This window comes from Pyrus communis, chromosome 16 (genome assembly GCF_963583255.1).
Source record: "Pyrus communis chromosome 16, drPyrComm1.1, whole genome shotgun sequence".
Lineage (NCBI taxonomy): Eukaryota > Viridiplantae > Streptophyta > Magnoliopsida > Rosales > Rosaceae > Pyrus > Pyrus communis.
Window position 1 is genome coordinate 12,442,180 of NC_084818.1, and position 14,874 is coordinate 12,457,053.

The 14,874-nt window shown below is 36.4% G+C and overlaps 1 protein-coding gene, 1 long non-coding RNA gene and 1 pseudogene across 2 annotated transcripts; 1 reads left to right on the forward strand and 2 right to left on the reverse strand.

Moving 5' to 3' along the window:
• Positions 1-631: 631 nt before the first annotated feature.
• On the reverse strand, positions 632-5,802 carry LOC137720239 (serine/threonine-protein kinase BSK3-like). Its single transcript, XM_068459277.1, has 11 exons — positions 5,285-5,802; positions 4,902-5,104; positions 4,599-4,819; positions 4,117-4,252; positions 3,468-3,601; positions 3,273-3,378; positions 3,054-3,139; positions 2,496-2,684; positions 1,806-1,955; positions 1,576-1,689; positions 632-1,237 (listed from the first exon to the last, which is right to left on the reverse strand). The coding sequence occupies exons 2-11, from the start codon at positions 4,981-4,983 to the stop codon at positions 983-985; spliced, it is 1,473 nt and encodes a 490-aa protein (XP_068315378.1). The 5' UTR covers positions 4,984-5,104; positions 5,285-5,802; the 3' UTR covers positions 632-982.
• Positions 5,803-7,082: 1,280 nt separating this feature from the next.
• On the reverse strand, positions 7,083-9,757 carry LOC137719403 (uncharacterized; annotated as a pseudogene).
• An 822-nt stretch (positions 9,758-10,579) lies between these two features.
• On the forward strand, positions 10,580-12,920 carry LOC137721142 (uncharacterized). The gene is made up of 4 exons (XR_011066607.1): positions 10,580-10,723; positions 10,829-10,890; positions 11,228-12,401; positions 12,529-12,920. It is a non-coding gene; the product is annotated as an uncharacterized lncRNA (long non-coding RNA).
• Positions 12,921-14,874: the final 1,954 nt, after the last annotated feature.

The following is a 14,874-nucleotide window of genomic DNA, read 5'->3' on the forward strand; positions in this document are numbered from 1 at the left end:
CAATGGGTTCTGAGAGGGTGAAGCCTCTGCACAATTTCAACTTGTCGTGGTATTTGAAGTGGGGGAATCAGAAGCACCTATGGTGCCAGAAGGAGACCTCCAACACCAGCGAGGGTGGCGAGGAAGGGTCTGGGGTTAATCGGCGATTGTCGGCTCAGAGGATTGAGAGCTCGCCGGCGGTGATGACTCGAGTGGGAATGGTTTCTGGGCTTTGGGATTTTAGGGATGTAGGTTGCAGGGAGAGAGAAGAGAGAGAGAGACGAGAGAGAGAGAGGGTTGGGTGGGGGAGAACTCAAAGAAGGGGATCTGGGTTTTTGGGGAGGGGGGACACGGATTGATGGGTTCTTTTGGTTTCTTGTTTTTTTTTTTAATATTTAATTATTTTTTAATAAAAATGGGTCCCGTTTCTGGCCACGTCAGCATTTAACCGAAAAGGTAACAGAAAAACCAAATTCGTAAGATGAGGTATGACATTGTCAATTTTAAAAGATGAGGTATGAAAATGTCATGACACCAATAATAGAGGTAATTTTTTGTACTTTACCCATTTTTGAACAAGGGGTTAACTTTTTATTTTTAATTTTTATCCAAGTAGTAATTTATATCAATGTCTGACAACGATAAGACGATGTTTGAAAAACTAATAATTATTATTTATTTATCCAAGTAGGAATTCTATATGCTTTCTGTACACAAATTATAAAGCTTCTGAACGATTTCCTCCCTACCACTGTTTTTAACAAACTTTCTATTTTTGCTTTCCATTTTGTCAAAGGAATTCATATACTCGAATTGATACATAAGAAAGCAAATCAAATAAAACAATTCAAATACAAGGAAAATGACCAAAATCTAATCCCATGGAAATGATGAAGCTTTGGCTCCAGTGGTCTTAAACCTTATGATCGATCGACGCCATATATGCTAAGAGCCAAACCGAAAGAAGTGGAAAACTGGGCAGCTGGTCGACCGGCCTAGATTTTCACTTTTGTCCAACAGCTTTACTCCTTTTGGATTCAAGCGTAGTACCCTCCTTAAGTGCTGCTTGAGTTTCAATGTCCATTCCAAGTGCCGAAAGGGCAACAGCCTGAAGATAACACGCAATGTGCCAAACTGGGGAGACTACTTGTGCTTGCATTGCATCGTTTAGAGCTTTCTGAGGCTTGTCACTCATGAGATAAGACAAACTACGCCGGGCAAAAATTGTTGGAGAAACCATCGTTCCAACATCAATGAACTGCAAGCAAAATAAAACAGTTGGCAACGATAACAAATGCAGAGAAAGCAGCAATTCAGGATTTAATAATTTTTTCTTTCTTTCAGTTTTGTTCTTTTTTATTGGTCATGCAAGTAGAGTTACACGGTTCAGATACTCTTAAGGTACCTTAAACTACCAATTTCGTTTCTTCTATCAAGAATTAGAACATAAGATGCAACACCAAACAAACTTTGTACGAAGCTGTGCTAGTAATTTATTTTAACAGGTCAGACAAAGAACATCCTATTGAAGGTCATATTCGGATATCAGTATGAACATGAAAGCAACTCTCACAAGTATCATAATAAGAACCTAACCTGTGAATAACACTCAATCGTGGTTCTGAAGTCCTTGTGCTTAAAAGCAGAATCCCCCTTTTTCTTTGAATCTAATGATTCCTGCATTTGGCCAGTCCACATTTGGAACGAGAGCTGTAGTGGAACGTAAAAGAGAAAATGTTTCAGTAACACAACCAAACTATTGAGAAGGCTAAATATGTACACAACACAACTTAGATTTTTCTCCATCAAGTAAGCGAATATAGAACCTCATTTGTCATTCCATCATCTTTATAGCCGATACTCTCTAGGATCTCATGTATAGCAGTCAAATCCCTTCTTGTGCAGGCTTCGCCGAGTGGTGAAAGAGAAGACCAGGAGGTACCGTGTGGGATACCCATCAAAACAGAAGAAGGAACCTGCAGAGGTGAGCAAAAAGAATAAAGGAAGTCCAGGATACAGCAACCAGCATCATGTTAAGCATCTATATATGATTAAACTACTACGATGGTGCAGATCTGAGTGCTTCTAATTGGCACCCAACAAGTACGGTATCACTGAAAACCCTTGTAATTAACTACCCTCAAGTTCGGGGCATAAGAGATTGATATTTTACACAGTATCATTCACCATGAAAGGCACTAAACAAAAGTGTAGCTCTCTCAAGTCCTCACTAATAACAAATTAGAGTCATATCCCTCTCCCAAATTTTCAAATATTTCCGCTTGGTACAAGGTTCGGTATTAACAAATAATGAATCAGTAAATACGAGCTTACACCATTAGCTCAGATTGAGTTCGGTGAAAAGAAGACAACATATGAATATATTGCTTACAAGACTGCCCCAAGATATAAATCTAGAAACAATTGTGTGAAGATTTTAAACAGTCAAACTATGCTCCCCAGGTAAAGTTGGGAATAGAATGCTTAAGTAGAGAAACAGAGGAGAAAGAACTAACCTCAGTTTCTTTCTGAAGAGGAGTCAAAGAAGCAACTAATGACTTTGGATTTGGTCGCTCTCCGGGTTCAGATTGTAAACATCGTGAAGCCAAGCGTGCCAACTCAGTACCATCATCATTAGAAAGCTGTACTTCCAAGCAAGAATCTATCAGCATCTGAAGATTTCTGTCTCGAATCAGGTCTAGGGCCTGGCACATAATGATCAACCACCAGATGAATACATTTACTTACTTTGTGTTTACATATCCTAAGAAGGATAAATTCTCACGCAGATTTCATAACAATTGAAAGTAAACAATATTTTATTGTAGGTAAAAGAGTAATTATTAGATCTTTACAAGAGTTTCCCTAATTTATCTTTTCCTACAAATGGTTTTTTCTTTATTTTGTTCCGTTCACCACTCGAACAATCACTTAAACAATTGAAAGTAAACTATATTTTATCTTAGGTAAAAGAGTAATCATTACATCTTTACAGGAGTTTACCTAATTTATCTTTTCCTACAAATGGTTTTTTCTTTATTTTTGTTCCGTTCACCACTGGAACAATTACTTACATGGCTAGGGGGGATATGCTTTCCGCTGAGAAGATCAATCAAGAGAGTCCCAAAGCTATATATTGCACTTTCTGGTGTTACTCTCCCTGCAAGACAAGGGATGTGCAGTGTATAATAATTGCTGAACTACATACTTAAAGGATGCTTGTCAAGTAAATCATAAACTTGAATGAGTTGTTTGGAGAAAAACGCCGCTTTTTTTTTCCATGATCTACCTACCAGTCCTAATATATTCAGGAGGACTAAATGCCAGATTTGTACTATAACTCTTCCCATCCCTACTATTTTTCATCAGTCCAAAGGTGGATATTCTAGGATTGCCTTCCTGAAAAATTATAATGAATAAAGTAAATGAATACAATTAGAATATACTTAGGAAAGGATACCAAACAGATGGAGTCAAAATATAGTTACCTCATCAAATAAAATTCTGTAACCATTAAGGTCGTGATAAAGCGCACGCCCCTTACTTGTGCAGTATTCTAGAGCCTGTGCAAGATGTAACACAACTCTTAATCGCATTACCCATTTCTTAGGCTGTGTATCCCCTGATGATTCAAGAAGGTAGTAAAGTTATTTTCCACTAAACAATAGCACAGTACTCATCAGCGGAAACATTAGCGAAATTCGAGAAGATGGCAAAACTGAAACAAGACCACTCAGTTGTCAAACATGAACCTGTGCTATAAACGAAAGTCAGTATTAACAAAAGTTTCTAACACCCAAAAGGGGGGAGGGAGTAATAACCCTCAACCGTTGTCTCAATGTAGATCCCCACACCAACATCTCTTAAGTAAAATTTGGCGATGGAATTCAGGGTGAAGAAGTGATAAATTATACCAGAAGAAAGACATTTATAGTTTGAAGTTCTAACATAATATGTGACCCTCATTTCTAAAATAAATGTGATGCTTAATATCCTAATATATCCTTTTCGAATGAAAACCCAAAGTGAAACTATTAAGCAGGGCAATTGCAAGACCAAATGGATCCGATATCCAACCACAAAAATGAGTACAACATAGATCAGCAACCAAAAACCTAGTAAAGGAGCAAGCCTTACAATGAAAAAGATGCTTTGCAAGTGTTTCATTGGGCATATATTCCGCCACAAGCAACCTTTCATCACCTTCACAACAACAACCAAGCAAATTGACCAATCTCTGGTTGCGGAGGTGACCGACCAATCTTGCTTCCTCCTGCAGTTGGGGCAAATGAAAATCGTCTAAGAATAGTGGTTGTACATAGAGAAGACAGAAAATGACGTGCTTCCTTTAGTGGAGCAGATAAAACGTTTGATGAGGAATCATTTGGTCCAAAAATAACTGTAAATTTCAGTCATAGAGAAATACAGCAATGCATTCATGAATTCTATATGCCAAAAGCACCCTATGACCTGAGTTGCAAACCACATAAGATCTCAACAGAAAATTACATTAGTGTAAAACATAAAGATAGAAACAATAGTTCTGCAGAAAATGTAGACTAGTTTTCGTCACCAAAGCATCTGGATTAGAGTTTTATGATACATAAAAGTATGCCTACCACAAATTGCTGAGCATCGGGCCAGGCCAACCTATTGAAGCGCTTAACAGCAATTCTCTTCTGATTTTCAAGTTTCCCTTTATAAACAATATTTGGTGCCTTCTCTCCTTGCTCAGACACAATGTACTCCACGGCAAAACCAGATGTTGCATTTTTAAGTTGCTCAAATGTGAATTCACGAAATGCAGGTAAGTTATCAACCTCACTCTTCTCCTCATTATCTGTATTAAAGGAGAACCATCCACAAGCATCATGATCTGCTTCTACATCAAAACAGCCAAGAAAAGACATATTTTAACCCACCAATATCAGGAGTTTCGAGAACCGCTGCCTTCATTTGTGAATTCCAGCAACATGGTATGAGATTGAAGCATTGACCCCCCATCTCAATGCCACGGTATCAATATAAACCAGAAGTCCCCTTTTCAATCTCTGCCTCTAAAGAAAACCAACGTCAACTAAATCCAGATTCCTCTGACTTCTCGCCCACTAAACTTCAAAACCTCCTGAAAATTTATCGAAATAGAAATTATCTGTTGAATCTCATTTCCTTAGAATCATAAGACCGAAAAATAAACTCGACTATAAATATATATTTGGGCATTAGCATTTTCTCTCTATCCACTAAACTAGTACTAGAAAATAATGAAATGAACCAGAAACAGCTTTAAAAGTTCTTTCAGTACCTCAACCAACTTGGGGAAGCTGAAAACACCAAAACCCAAAACCCAGTAAAGCAAAACCTTCACAGCTTACCGGAAAAGCTATAAGCACCAAAACTCAATAAGCACTTTTTCAGATGACCCAAAAACAAAAGTTTTTAAACCTTTCAGCTGCTTCTCCAATGCTCAAAACCCTTTTTCTGGGTTTCTTTCTCTCTACGTCTTTATCCTCCCCTTCTTGATCGGATCAATATCCTCACAAGATCCAACCTTTTTGCCTCACAAACCCCAGAATTTGAATTCTAAACAAAACCCAAATCGACAAAAATTAGAGAAAAAAGAATGTGATTGAAAAAATGGCTCAAAAATCCGAGGATGCTAACACTGTTTGTTTTTATTTATTATTTATAGAGAAACAAATCCAGCATTAATCTATCAAAAACATCACAAGAGTCAAGGATATTAAACTAAGTAACAATTAAATCATTCTTGTATTTATTTAGTTGTGAAAATTTTGACCAGCTTACTAAATTTCCTTTGTTTTGAATGAGCTGGGCCAATGGTTTGGAGTTCATTGGTGAGATATTTGTATTGAATTTTGTTGTTTGGAATGAATGTGAGTGGGGCCAAGTGGCCAACTGAAGTTGAGACATTTTCATCATTTGCAATCGTTACGGCGCCGTTTCTATACCAAAAACTAAAAAAGTGCGCCCGTACGATTTAGTATTTAATCTCGATCTATTATGTCACTTAATACTACGATTTATCGGTATTCATCTTCACTTATAAGTGAAAGGTCTCATATTCGATTTACCTTCTTAGTGTAGATAATATCGTTTATTCAGAAAAAAATAATACCAATAAAAATAAAACTTGATTTGTCCGTACAATTACTATAAAAATAAAAGAAAATCCAGGTAGATACAAATAATTTGAGTTGAGCATCTTTGTGAAGTTGGTCAATATATGAATCTTTTGGACACAAAATGTTGAGATACAAATCCATGAACCCACCAGAATGATCTCCGTCTTCGATGATGCGCTGTATGTAAAAACAAAAACTGAAACGAGATTCTAACACCCAAATTCCTGAGTTCGATTCCAATATCACTTGTACGAAAAAGTTGTTCACAAAGATAAATGAACTCCACCGATTGTGATTTTACTTTTAACTACATCAACGCAGTATTCGTTAAGCACCATATTAACACAAATTAAACCATAAGCAGGAAATTACTGTGTTTACATGGATTTGTTCTACTCAAGACGAAAAATCGCTAACTTACCTTTTCTTGGGACGGTATCCCTACATTTACACAGCCTCCACCTTTGCTTGTGCATGAACTGCACCTGCTGCCCAAACAACCACCACACACCATATAAGAATTGAGAAATATATTTATACAGAAACGATAACCTTAATAGGCACCACATGAATCTCCCAAAAACAGAGCAAAAAACAGTAAAGCAAAGAGAAACAGGCACAAAACAATGAATGATACAGCCTACGACAGTGTGAAACTCACCTTGTTAATACATGTTACAGAGTACAATATATATAATATGCAATCAAAGCTAAGTACCAAAGCGTGTGAGAGAGGAGTATTGCATGTGTATTGCTCAAATATATATAGAGACAACTCTTTGTTCACATATAAATGTATTCACCGTCATTCTTTTTTAAGCTAACTCCGGCCAAAAGAACGCACAATACTTACATTAAACTCGAAAAGAGTCCTGCAAAATTTGCGTATAGGCAACAGATTCCCAATACAGAACATGGAAAACACACAAATGACGATACAAAGAACCCCTTCTCTAGACACTTTTTCTTTCAGTTTTCTACGAAGATTGTTATACACTCTACAATTACAGTAAGTTCCATGAAGTCTTATCTTTTATCCATCAACCACTTTGAAAAGAGCAACGATTACTATACAAATAAGATAAGAATTGCATTCTTACTACTGAGTTCTGACTTTCTTCAATCTGTACATGAGGGACTCAATAGATTTTTGTAATTTCATGCTATCTCTCAGTGATATTTCCTGAGATGCGAGGTGTAAACTTTGAATCCCGGGACCCAAACTGGCAAATGATGGAGCTGCAGGTAGAGATTCAGCAGCACATTCAATCCCATCTCCGTACGCAACCAATCCGGCACAAGTTGCAATACTACACCCAAAGGTAGCCCACGGTAGGACACCAATTTTCCGGATATGTCGTTTCCTCATTATTTGATAGAATGCTGTTCTCATGGCTGAAAAGCTAGTCTTCTCTGCAGCACCTATAACACTATGGGCAGCTACTCGGATCTTCTCAGCAGAAGCAGTTGCTTTCAGTAAAGTTGTTGATTTGACACCTGGAGCTACCATTTTTGAGGGGCCAAGCGTCTTACTAAGAGCAAATCCCACCGTCTTATGGGTTTGTCTTAGAAAGAGTTTAAGTGAAGCTGGAACTTTGAAAGTCACCACTTTCATCAAGGTTGAAGCAGGAAATTTGAGTGTCGCAGCTTTGGAGAGTGAAGATGCTCCTAAAACTGCTGTTGCCCCTGCCCCTACTGCCACCAAAGGTTTATCAGTTAGCAGTCTTTTCCTGTCAGTATCATTTGACATTTCCCCCTCACCCTCACAATCAGTAACAAGCTTTCCGACCATTTCCTTGACCTCTAATTCTAAAGGGACATGAGTGTTCCAGTGTTTTCTAAGACCTGCTAAGCCACTAGCATCCACCACTGCCACTATGGTCTCGAACTTCTTAGTCTGGCGACGAAGGGCCTCTACCAGCAGAGCATGTGACTTGTCCTCAACTGGAAGATCGGAAAGCTTAGCCTGATTTAAGCTCGGCTCCCTCATTTTATTAATGGGAAGGTGACCGGCATTGGTCAGAGAAATTCTCAGCCCCTTGATTGCAATCTGAAGGGCATAGAATTCAGATATAACATTGGTATCTACAGCTTCACATCTGTTCACATTGTAGAGCATCTTTTGAGCATTAGCTAGAGCCTTTCCCATTGCTGGGAGATCAGAAAAAATATTATGTAGATCCAAAAGATATGGATAAATCGACTGAGCAAACTTTGGGGCCTCATAATTGGATTCCAGCTGAATTTCTTTTGACGCCACCTTAGAAACAGAAGTTGATGGACTTAGCCTCGATATTGATAAATCAATATACCGGGATAATAACTTAATCATCTGTGATTGTAAATCATTGGTTATGTATAACCTCATCGAACTCAATGCAGCAACTAAACCCACTTTCTGTGGAACCAAGCCACTAAACCCTGGAACTTGCTCACTGCTTCAAGTTCACCTGGGGTATTCTCCGCACCAGAACTTTTTACAAATGGCAATTCAAGCACCAAGAATGATGATCCAACCTCCTGAGCCACCCTCTTGGCTGCCAAAAAAATGTCCATGAAAACCAACCCCAAAAATCTTTTGTAAAACCAAGTTTCCTGCAATATCTTCATACCTCTCCTTGTTAACCTTCTCTAAAAAACATCGTTTGAGAACTCCTAACGTTGAAGTGGGAAATGATTTATCAAAACCATCATATAATACACTTTCTTCGGATTGAATTTCAGAGTTGAATGACCCACCTGGGCAATGAGAGCATCAGGTCTAATCTCCCTAATTAGACAATCAGCATCCGTTGCTGGCCACTCTGATAAACTTTGAGCAGAAAGTACGTAAATTATAGACTGAGTTTCAGGCTAATGAACTGCGTAAACAAATTGTTTCGTGCGTTCAGGTATTCCGAGTTTGCGCACCAACTCATTCGATACTTTCAGATCATCGGACTTCAGTACAGAAAAGGGCCAAATATTTTGTAGGTTCAAAGCAAATGCAAGTGCCATTATATAGCAGTAGCCCTTCTTAATTTTCGAGACCGCAATCCTCCTAACTCAACTTAATAAGTAATACTCTAATTCTTTCTTTGCCTAAAATTGTCAAACTCATAACCGACATAGAAAACAACTCCAAATTCTCAGCTCCAAATTGAATTTCCAATACCCACATAACTTTGCGAGCATCCAAACACAGTCCATACACGCAGAATTCGATACGATTCGATACTACCCAGTTGAGGGAATTCAACGATCATTACATCCACATTTCAATGCAATCAAAAGAACCCTAAACAGAAAAATAAAAAACATGTCATCGATAACCAGAAGCAAAACGTACTTTTTCCAGAAATTTGGAATTCCATTTCGCCTCCTTATAAATACCTCATTAATGGGCCGATTTCTGTATCCAAAATTATAGTCTCTCTTTGGATGACAATCATCTGCAATGTTGGGACTTCGGAGATCAAATACTTGCACCTGAGGTAGCTTGGCGAAGCTGAAATCGACAGAAACAGCAAGGCCCAGATTCCAAAAACCCAAAACCCCGAAATTAAAACTTCTCGATTGAACCAAATTAATAACCTTTTACTGGGTTCTTCCACTCTCTGCGTCTTGATCCAATCCAACATTCCCTCCCTCACGCTGAGCGATGGAAGATGGAAGCTTTTGAAATAGCCTCAGAACTGTAGCGAGGAAAGAACTAGAATCTTGAAGGTTGTGGTATTTTCGTAAAATAATTTTACGACTCGTGAAACCACTTACGGCCCAAAAAGAGAATTAAGTTTTCAAGGGCCAAGAAACTGCACATTTATTTGGGCCGCAGAAGAAAGCCCGTAGTCAACAGTCGCAAATTGATTCGTCTAGGGTACAAGTTGGAATGGAATTTTCGATTTTCTCATTAAAACTTTCGATCCGAACCCAAAAGAATTTAAATCTAAATATATATTTCATTAAAGTTGGAATGGGAATTTGTACATATTTATAAATTTTGAGAATTTCTAATTTTCGATCAGAATTTTTATAGTTATTTACTAAAATTATTTATTGTGTGATTAATTTTTTTGTATTTTATTCGTTATTTTATGTTAACCACACACTATGCTAAGAAGATGAATATAATATATCAGTATATAAAAAATAATAGTTAGATTATACATAGGCCCATACGGAATATGAAGAGAAAGCAATAAATTGCATATATAAAAATTTTTAAGAATATTTAAAAACTTATAAAATATAAGAATTTTCGAACTTTGTTATGAAATTTCAAGATTACTTCGATTCTAAAATTTTAGAATGAAAATTGAAAACCTTGTTTGCAATTCGATCCGTCAATAAATACCCTTAAAAGAAAGGATGAAGGATTCGGGTCAAATAAAAAAAACAGATGGAGGACCAAAGTGAAGAACCACAAAATTGAGCGGGTACATTTGTAATTGAAATATTCAATAGTCCCACTTTAAAACATCTCTCCTCCGTCAGGATTAGGGTTTTTAGTGGTTCTTTGTTTTTTCAGCGATTCAGAGTGAGAGAGGTGTGCGAGAGAAAAATGTCGAAGAAGAACGATCTAGCTCGTAGAAAAAGGCAGCATGAATTCGAACTCAAAAGTAATCCCCCTCTCTCTCTCACTCTGACTCTCTCTGATCTCTCTCTAGATTCCTATATTTAATTGTTGTGTATATATATTCAAATTTTCTCTGTAATTTAATTAGGGGAGAAAGAAGAACGGGAAAAGAAGGCAAATAAGCTTCAGGCAAAGAAGAGCAAGATGAAAGTGAGTTTTTCCCTCTCTGTATAATCTGTTGGGTTTTTTTTTGTTGAACTATTAGCTACTTTTGGTTTATTGGGTTTATGAAAAATACTAGCTTTGAAATCGGAAATTGTTCAATTTTACGCCGTTTTTCATTAATTTGTAGGTAGGAGACTAATCAGAGTTCCCCAGTAGACCAATATTAGAGTTGGGTTGTTTAGATTTTTAACGAATGTTTGTGAATTCAACTTTCCCTCTGTTGCATTATAGACTTACAGTCATTTTTGGAACAAACATTTATCGTTTTGTTTTAAGTAAACCCTCGCGGAGAGTTTGTTTTTAACTAAATTATGTACAACAGGTTGATGGTAATGAGAAGAAAAAGAAGGGTGGAGGTTTTAAAGTAGGCAAGAAAAAGTTCAAGACCAAAACGACGGCGCTGAATAAGGCTAAAGCCGCCCAAGCAATGGAGGTTGACAAATGAGGTTCAGTCGCAATGGTTATATGTGTATGTTAAGAAGTATTGAAAGAAATAGTTATGAATTTGCCTTTTTGATATGTATTTTAGGTTTCTCTAATGTTGTTGGTCATTGTCACAATTTTGCTCCTTTGATTACGAGTACAATGTCTAATTTTAGTTGGAAAATTCGTATTGTTAGACAATGCCACAACATTGTTCTTACCCTGTTTCCAGTGTGTTTGTGGCTTAATTAATAGTTAGAATGTTGACGATGATAGAGCAAAGACATTAAATGTCTTAGGACATATGGCTTGTATGTTGTAAAAGTGAAGATTGTGATTTAGTATCTTAATTCATTTTGATCTTGCTAAGAACCCAGTTCAAAATCAATGTCTTAAATTAGAATACTTTTGTACAGGCTTCCCATGCATATCCCCAAGAAAGATAATTGGACTGGAATGTTTTATAGATAGTTACCAGGCATACTGTATAAGGAATTGTTGCGAGACAAGCATGAAAAGAAGAAAGGGAGGTTATATCAGGACTTGTTGGGTAGAAGTGTGTGAAAGGAATAAAGGAGGTTCAGTGAGATGCATGGTGTAGGCTGATTAGGGTCGTGACACAGTTTAGCAAAAGCTTTGGATTGTGATGAAACTATATATTCAACAATGTTTTACTAGTCAAGAATCTTGTGTCAAATGTATATTTATGAACTAAAAGGGGTCAGATCAGCTAGGAGTGGAAAATCGAGTGATCACAAGAACAATAAACCCAAGTTGGTTGTGATTTCGATTCTGCAATAGTGGAGACTATACAACAAACTGTTGTTTTATAATGTTGATCTCGTCTGAAAGGCATATTGATGGACAATTCAATCAACTGTTATAGGCAATATGTGATGTTTGTTAGAAATAGTAGCAAACATTTGAGTCAGGTACTGATTCACATTAATTTGCTCATTGTAACTGTTGATTAACCTGTGGTTTACAGCCTGATTTTGAACAGCTTCTTTGAATGGTTCAGCCATCAACCAATTTACTCTTCTTGCAGAAGCTTCTGTGTAACTTCTTTGGAGGTATTTTTCTTCAAACTATCTTTTGGCTGGACGGGTGTCACTTTTAATCCCGACTCCTAGAATTTAAGTGCTCTAAAGTATGTAGTTCTTGGTAATTCTCTAATGATTTAGGTCGATTTATGATCAGGTGATTCCTTCTATCGAGTAGCAAAGAGGTAAAGTGTATTCTGGATGCTAATACTTTGACAATTGCCTCAACAAAGATTATATAGCAAAATACAGTGCCCTTATTGGAAGATTGGCACATCTTCCGCTTTGGGCGGTGGCTTTAAGTTTTCAATTATCAAGAGTAGTGGAGGGCATGGATTTGGGTAGGTCCGAGCATTGAGGAACCGGGAGGGTATGTGTTTAGGACACCAACAATTTTAGGGCACATTGGGGAAGCTGAGCAGCCTCATCTTGTAGAGTTCTGGGGTCTGACCTCTTCTACTTCTAAAAGCATTTCTTATCGATATGAATAGTTGAAGAGAGTTTCTAGTATGCATTGGTGTATGATATTCACTGGAATCCTTGGCCGCACATCCAATTCTTCATTCATCCAGAGCACGTCATACAAGATCAGAAGAATTTAGGATCAGAATATTTTATGCAAGATTTGCACTTGAGGTCTCTCGTTCATTTTCTCTTTTTCTCGGTGTCGCCTGTTAAAAAAAAAAAAATATATATATATATATATATTTGGGAAAGGAATCTCATACTTAATAACTTATATCCAAGTGTTTTAGCTCTATTTTGGTACTAAGGTGATTCTAAAAAAAAAAATTGGCTATCAAAAAAAGTTTGGAGTATTTTTGTTTGGTAAACATTCAGCTATAGTTTTTTTTCACAGTTTTGGATGAAAAAAAAAAAGTCAAAAACACAAAGCTGCAAAATCGAGTTTTGAAAAACCAATTTTTTTTCACATCTGTTTTATATAAAAGTTTATCAAACATTATAATAGTGCATTTTTTTCAAAAAAAAAAAAAGTACTTTTACAAAAAAGTTTATCAAACACTTTGTTGTTTTATTTCAAAGCTGCTTATTCTTACAGCACAGCAGAAGCGATCCTTTTTCAAAGCACAGCAATACCAAACCAGGCTTTATACTCATGAAATAAAAACTACTAGTAAGGGCATTTTGGGAAACGTAAATTGTGCACCGACGGACTAGCTGCTCAGGTCACTTCATGATGGACTTTTTCTCCATAACAATCATGACCTCTAGATACTTTTTAAACTATTGATTGTGATCGACTCATACTCAATTTTTATCTCACTTGTAATATTTATATTTAAAAAAAAAAAATTAAATTCGATACTGTTTTAAAAATATAAAAGATTTGTGTTGAGTTCAAAACTTACTTATGGCTAACTCGAAATCTTTTGTTTTATTTTTATTTTTTTAAGATTAGGTAATTTTCCTCTTTCATTTGACCATTTGGGATAGTAATCTTCTTGTTGTTGTGTAAATATAGAAACTAGCTAAGAAATAAAAGGATATGGTCACCAATAATTAGCAAGTACAACTTCCTAGTCAAAGGCTCAAAACCAACGTTTGTTTAATTCTTTTAAATACTTACACAAATAATTCCTTTTGTTGTATTTGTTTCTTTTAAGTTCAGCAAATATGTACAAGTTATTGTTCAACAACTATAGGTTGAGGGTATCTCCACCAACCAACATAATCTTTGCTTTTTACCTCTTAAGATCATTGTCCTTCTCAAATATTCCTCATCTCTTTTCAATTGGAAGAAAGGATGATGTTCAAGGAAAGTGACTTATAATTTTTGAAATTGGACCATCCTATTAATAAAACTAATTCTATATCCCCTATGGTATGAAATGTGAGAGATGATCGAGTGGTTGATATCTTCAGTCTTAAAAACAGGTATCGTTTGAAACGAATAACTATCGAGCATTCGAATCCCTAGCTTAGTAGAAGCTACAAGAATTGTAGCATGTCGGAAAACCAATCTACGTTGGAGAACGATCAATCTTGCTAATCCCTTTCAAAAGGGATTTTTTTTTTTCCTCACAATTCGCAATCCAAATCTTTACTCTTGAACATTTCTTTGGTTGGATATTTAAATGCTACTTTCATGTTTGAGAGGGACATTTTTCTATCCATGTCCACCGCCAAGTTATTGGTGTTGTTCATCGCCTTGCCCGCTATTCTTTTCATGTTGTTAGTTTTTGCTCTTGGTTTGAGGAACTTCCTAACTGTATTTCCAATTTGTTATTTGAGGGTTGTGATAGCTAGTATTTTGATGTAATGTTCTTTCCTCTTCAATAAAATCTATCGTTTCTTACAATACACTAAAAAAATGTTATTTTCTTAATTTGCTAAACGATATTTTAAACTACTCCAATCTACCATAAGAAGAAGTAGATATAAGTGCCAAAGAGCAAGCATGCACATTAATCTAACTAATTGGTTTAACCCATGTTTGCAAATGGTACTAAGATATAAATTAACATTATTAGATTTTAAGAGT

Bases quoted from the DNA above. Each gene is read 5' to 3' on its own strand.
- LOC137720239 (XM_068459277.1), bottom strand. From the start codon at position 4,983: ATGGGGGGTCAATGCTTCAATCTCATACCATGTTGCTGGAATTCACAA. The intron at 3,140-3,272 runs GTAGGTAGATCA...CTTGTCTTGCAG, and splicing joins TCCTGAATATATTAGGACTG to GGAGAGTAACACCAGAAAGT. The intron at 2,685-3,053 runs GTAAGTAATTGT...ATTATGTGCCAG, and splicing joins AGCATATCCCCCCTAGCCAT to GCCCTAGACCTGATTCGAGA.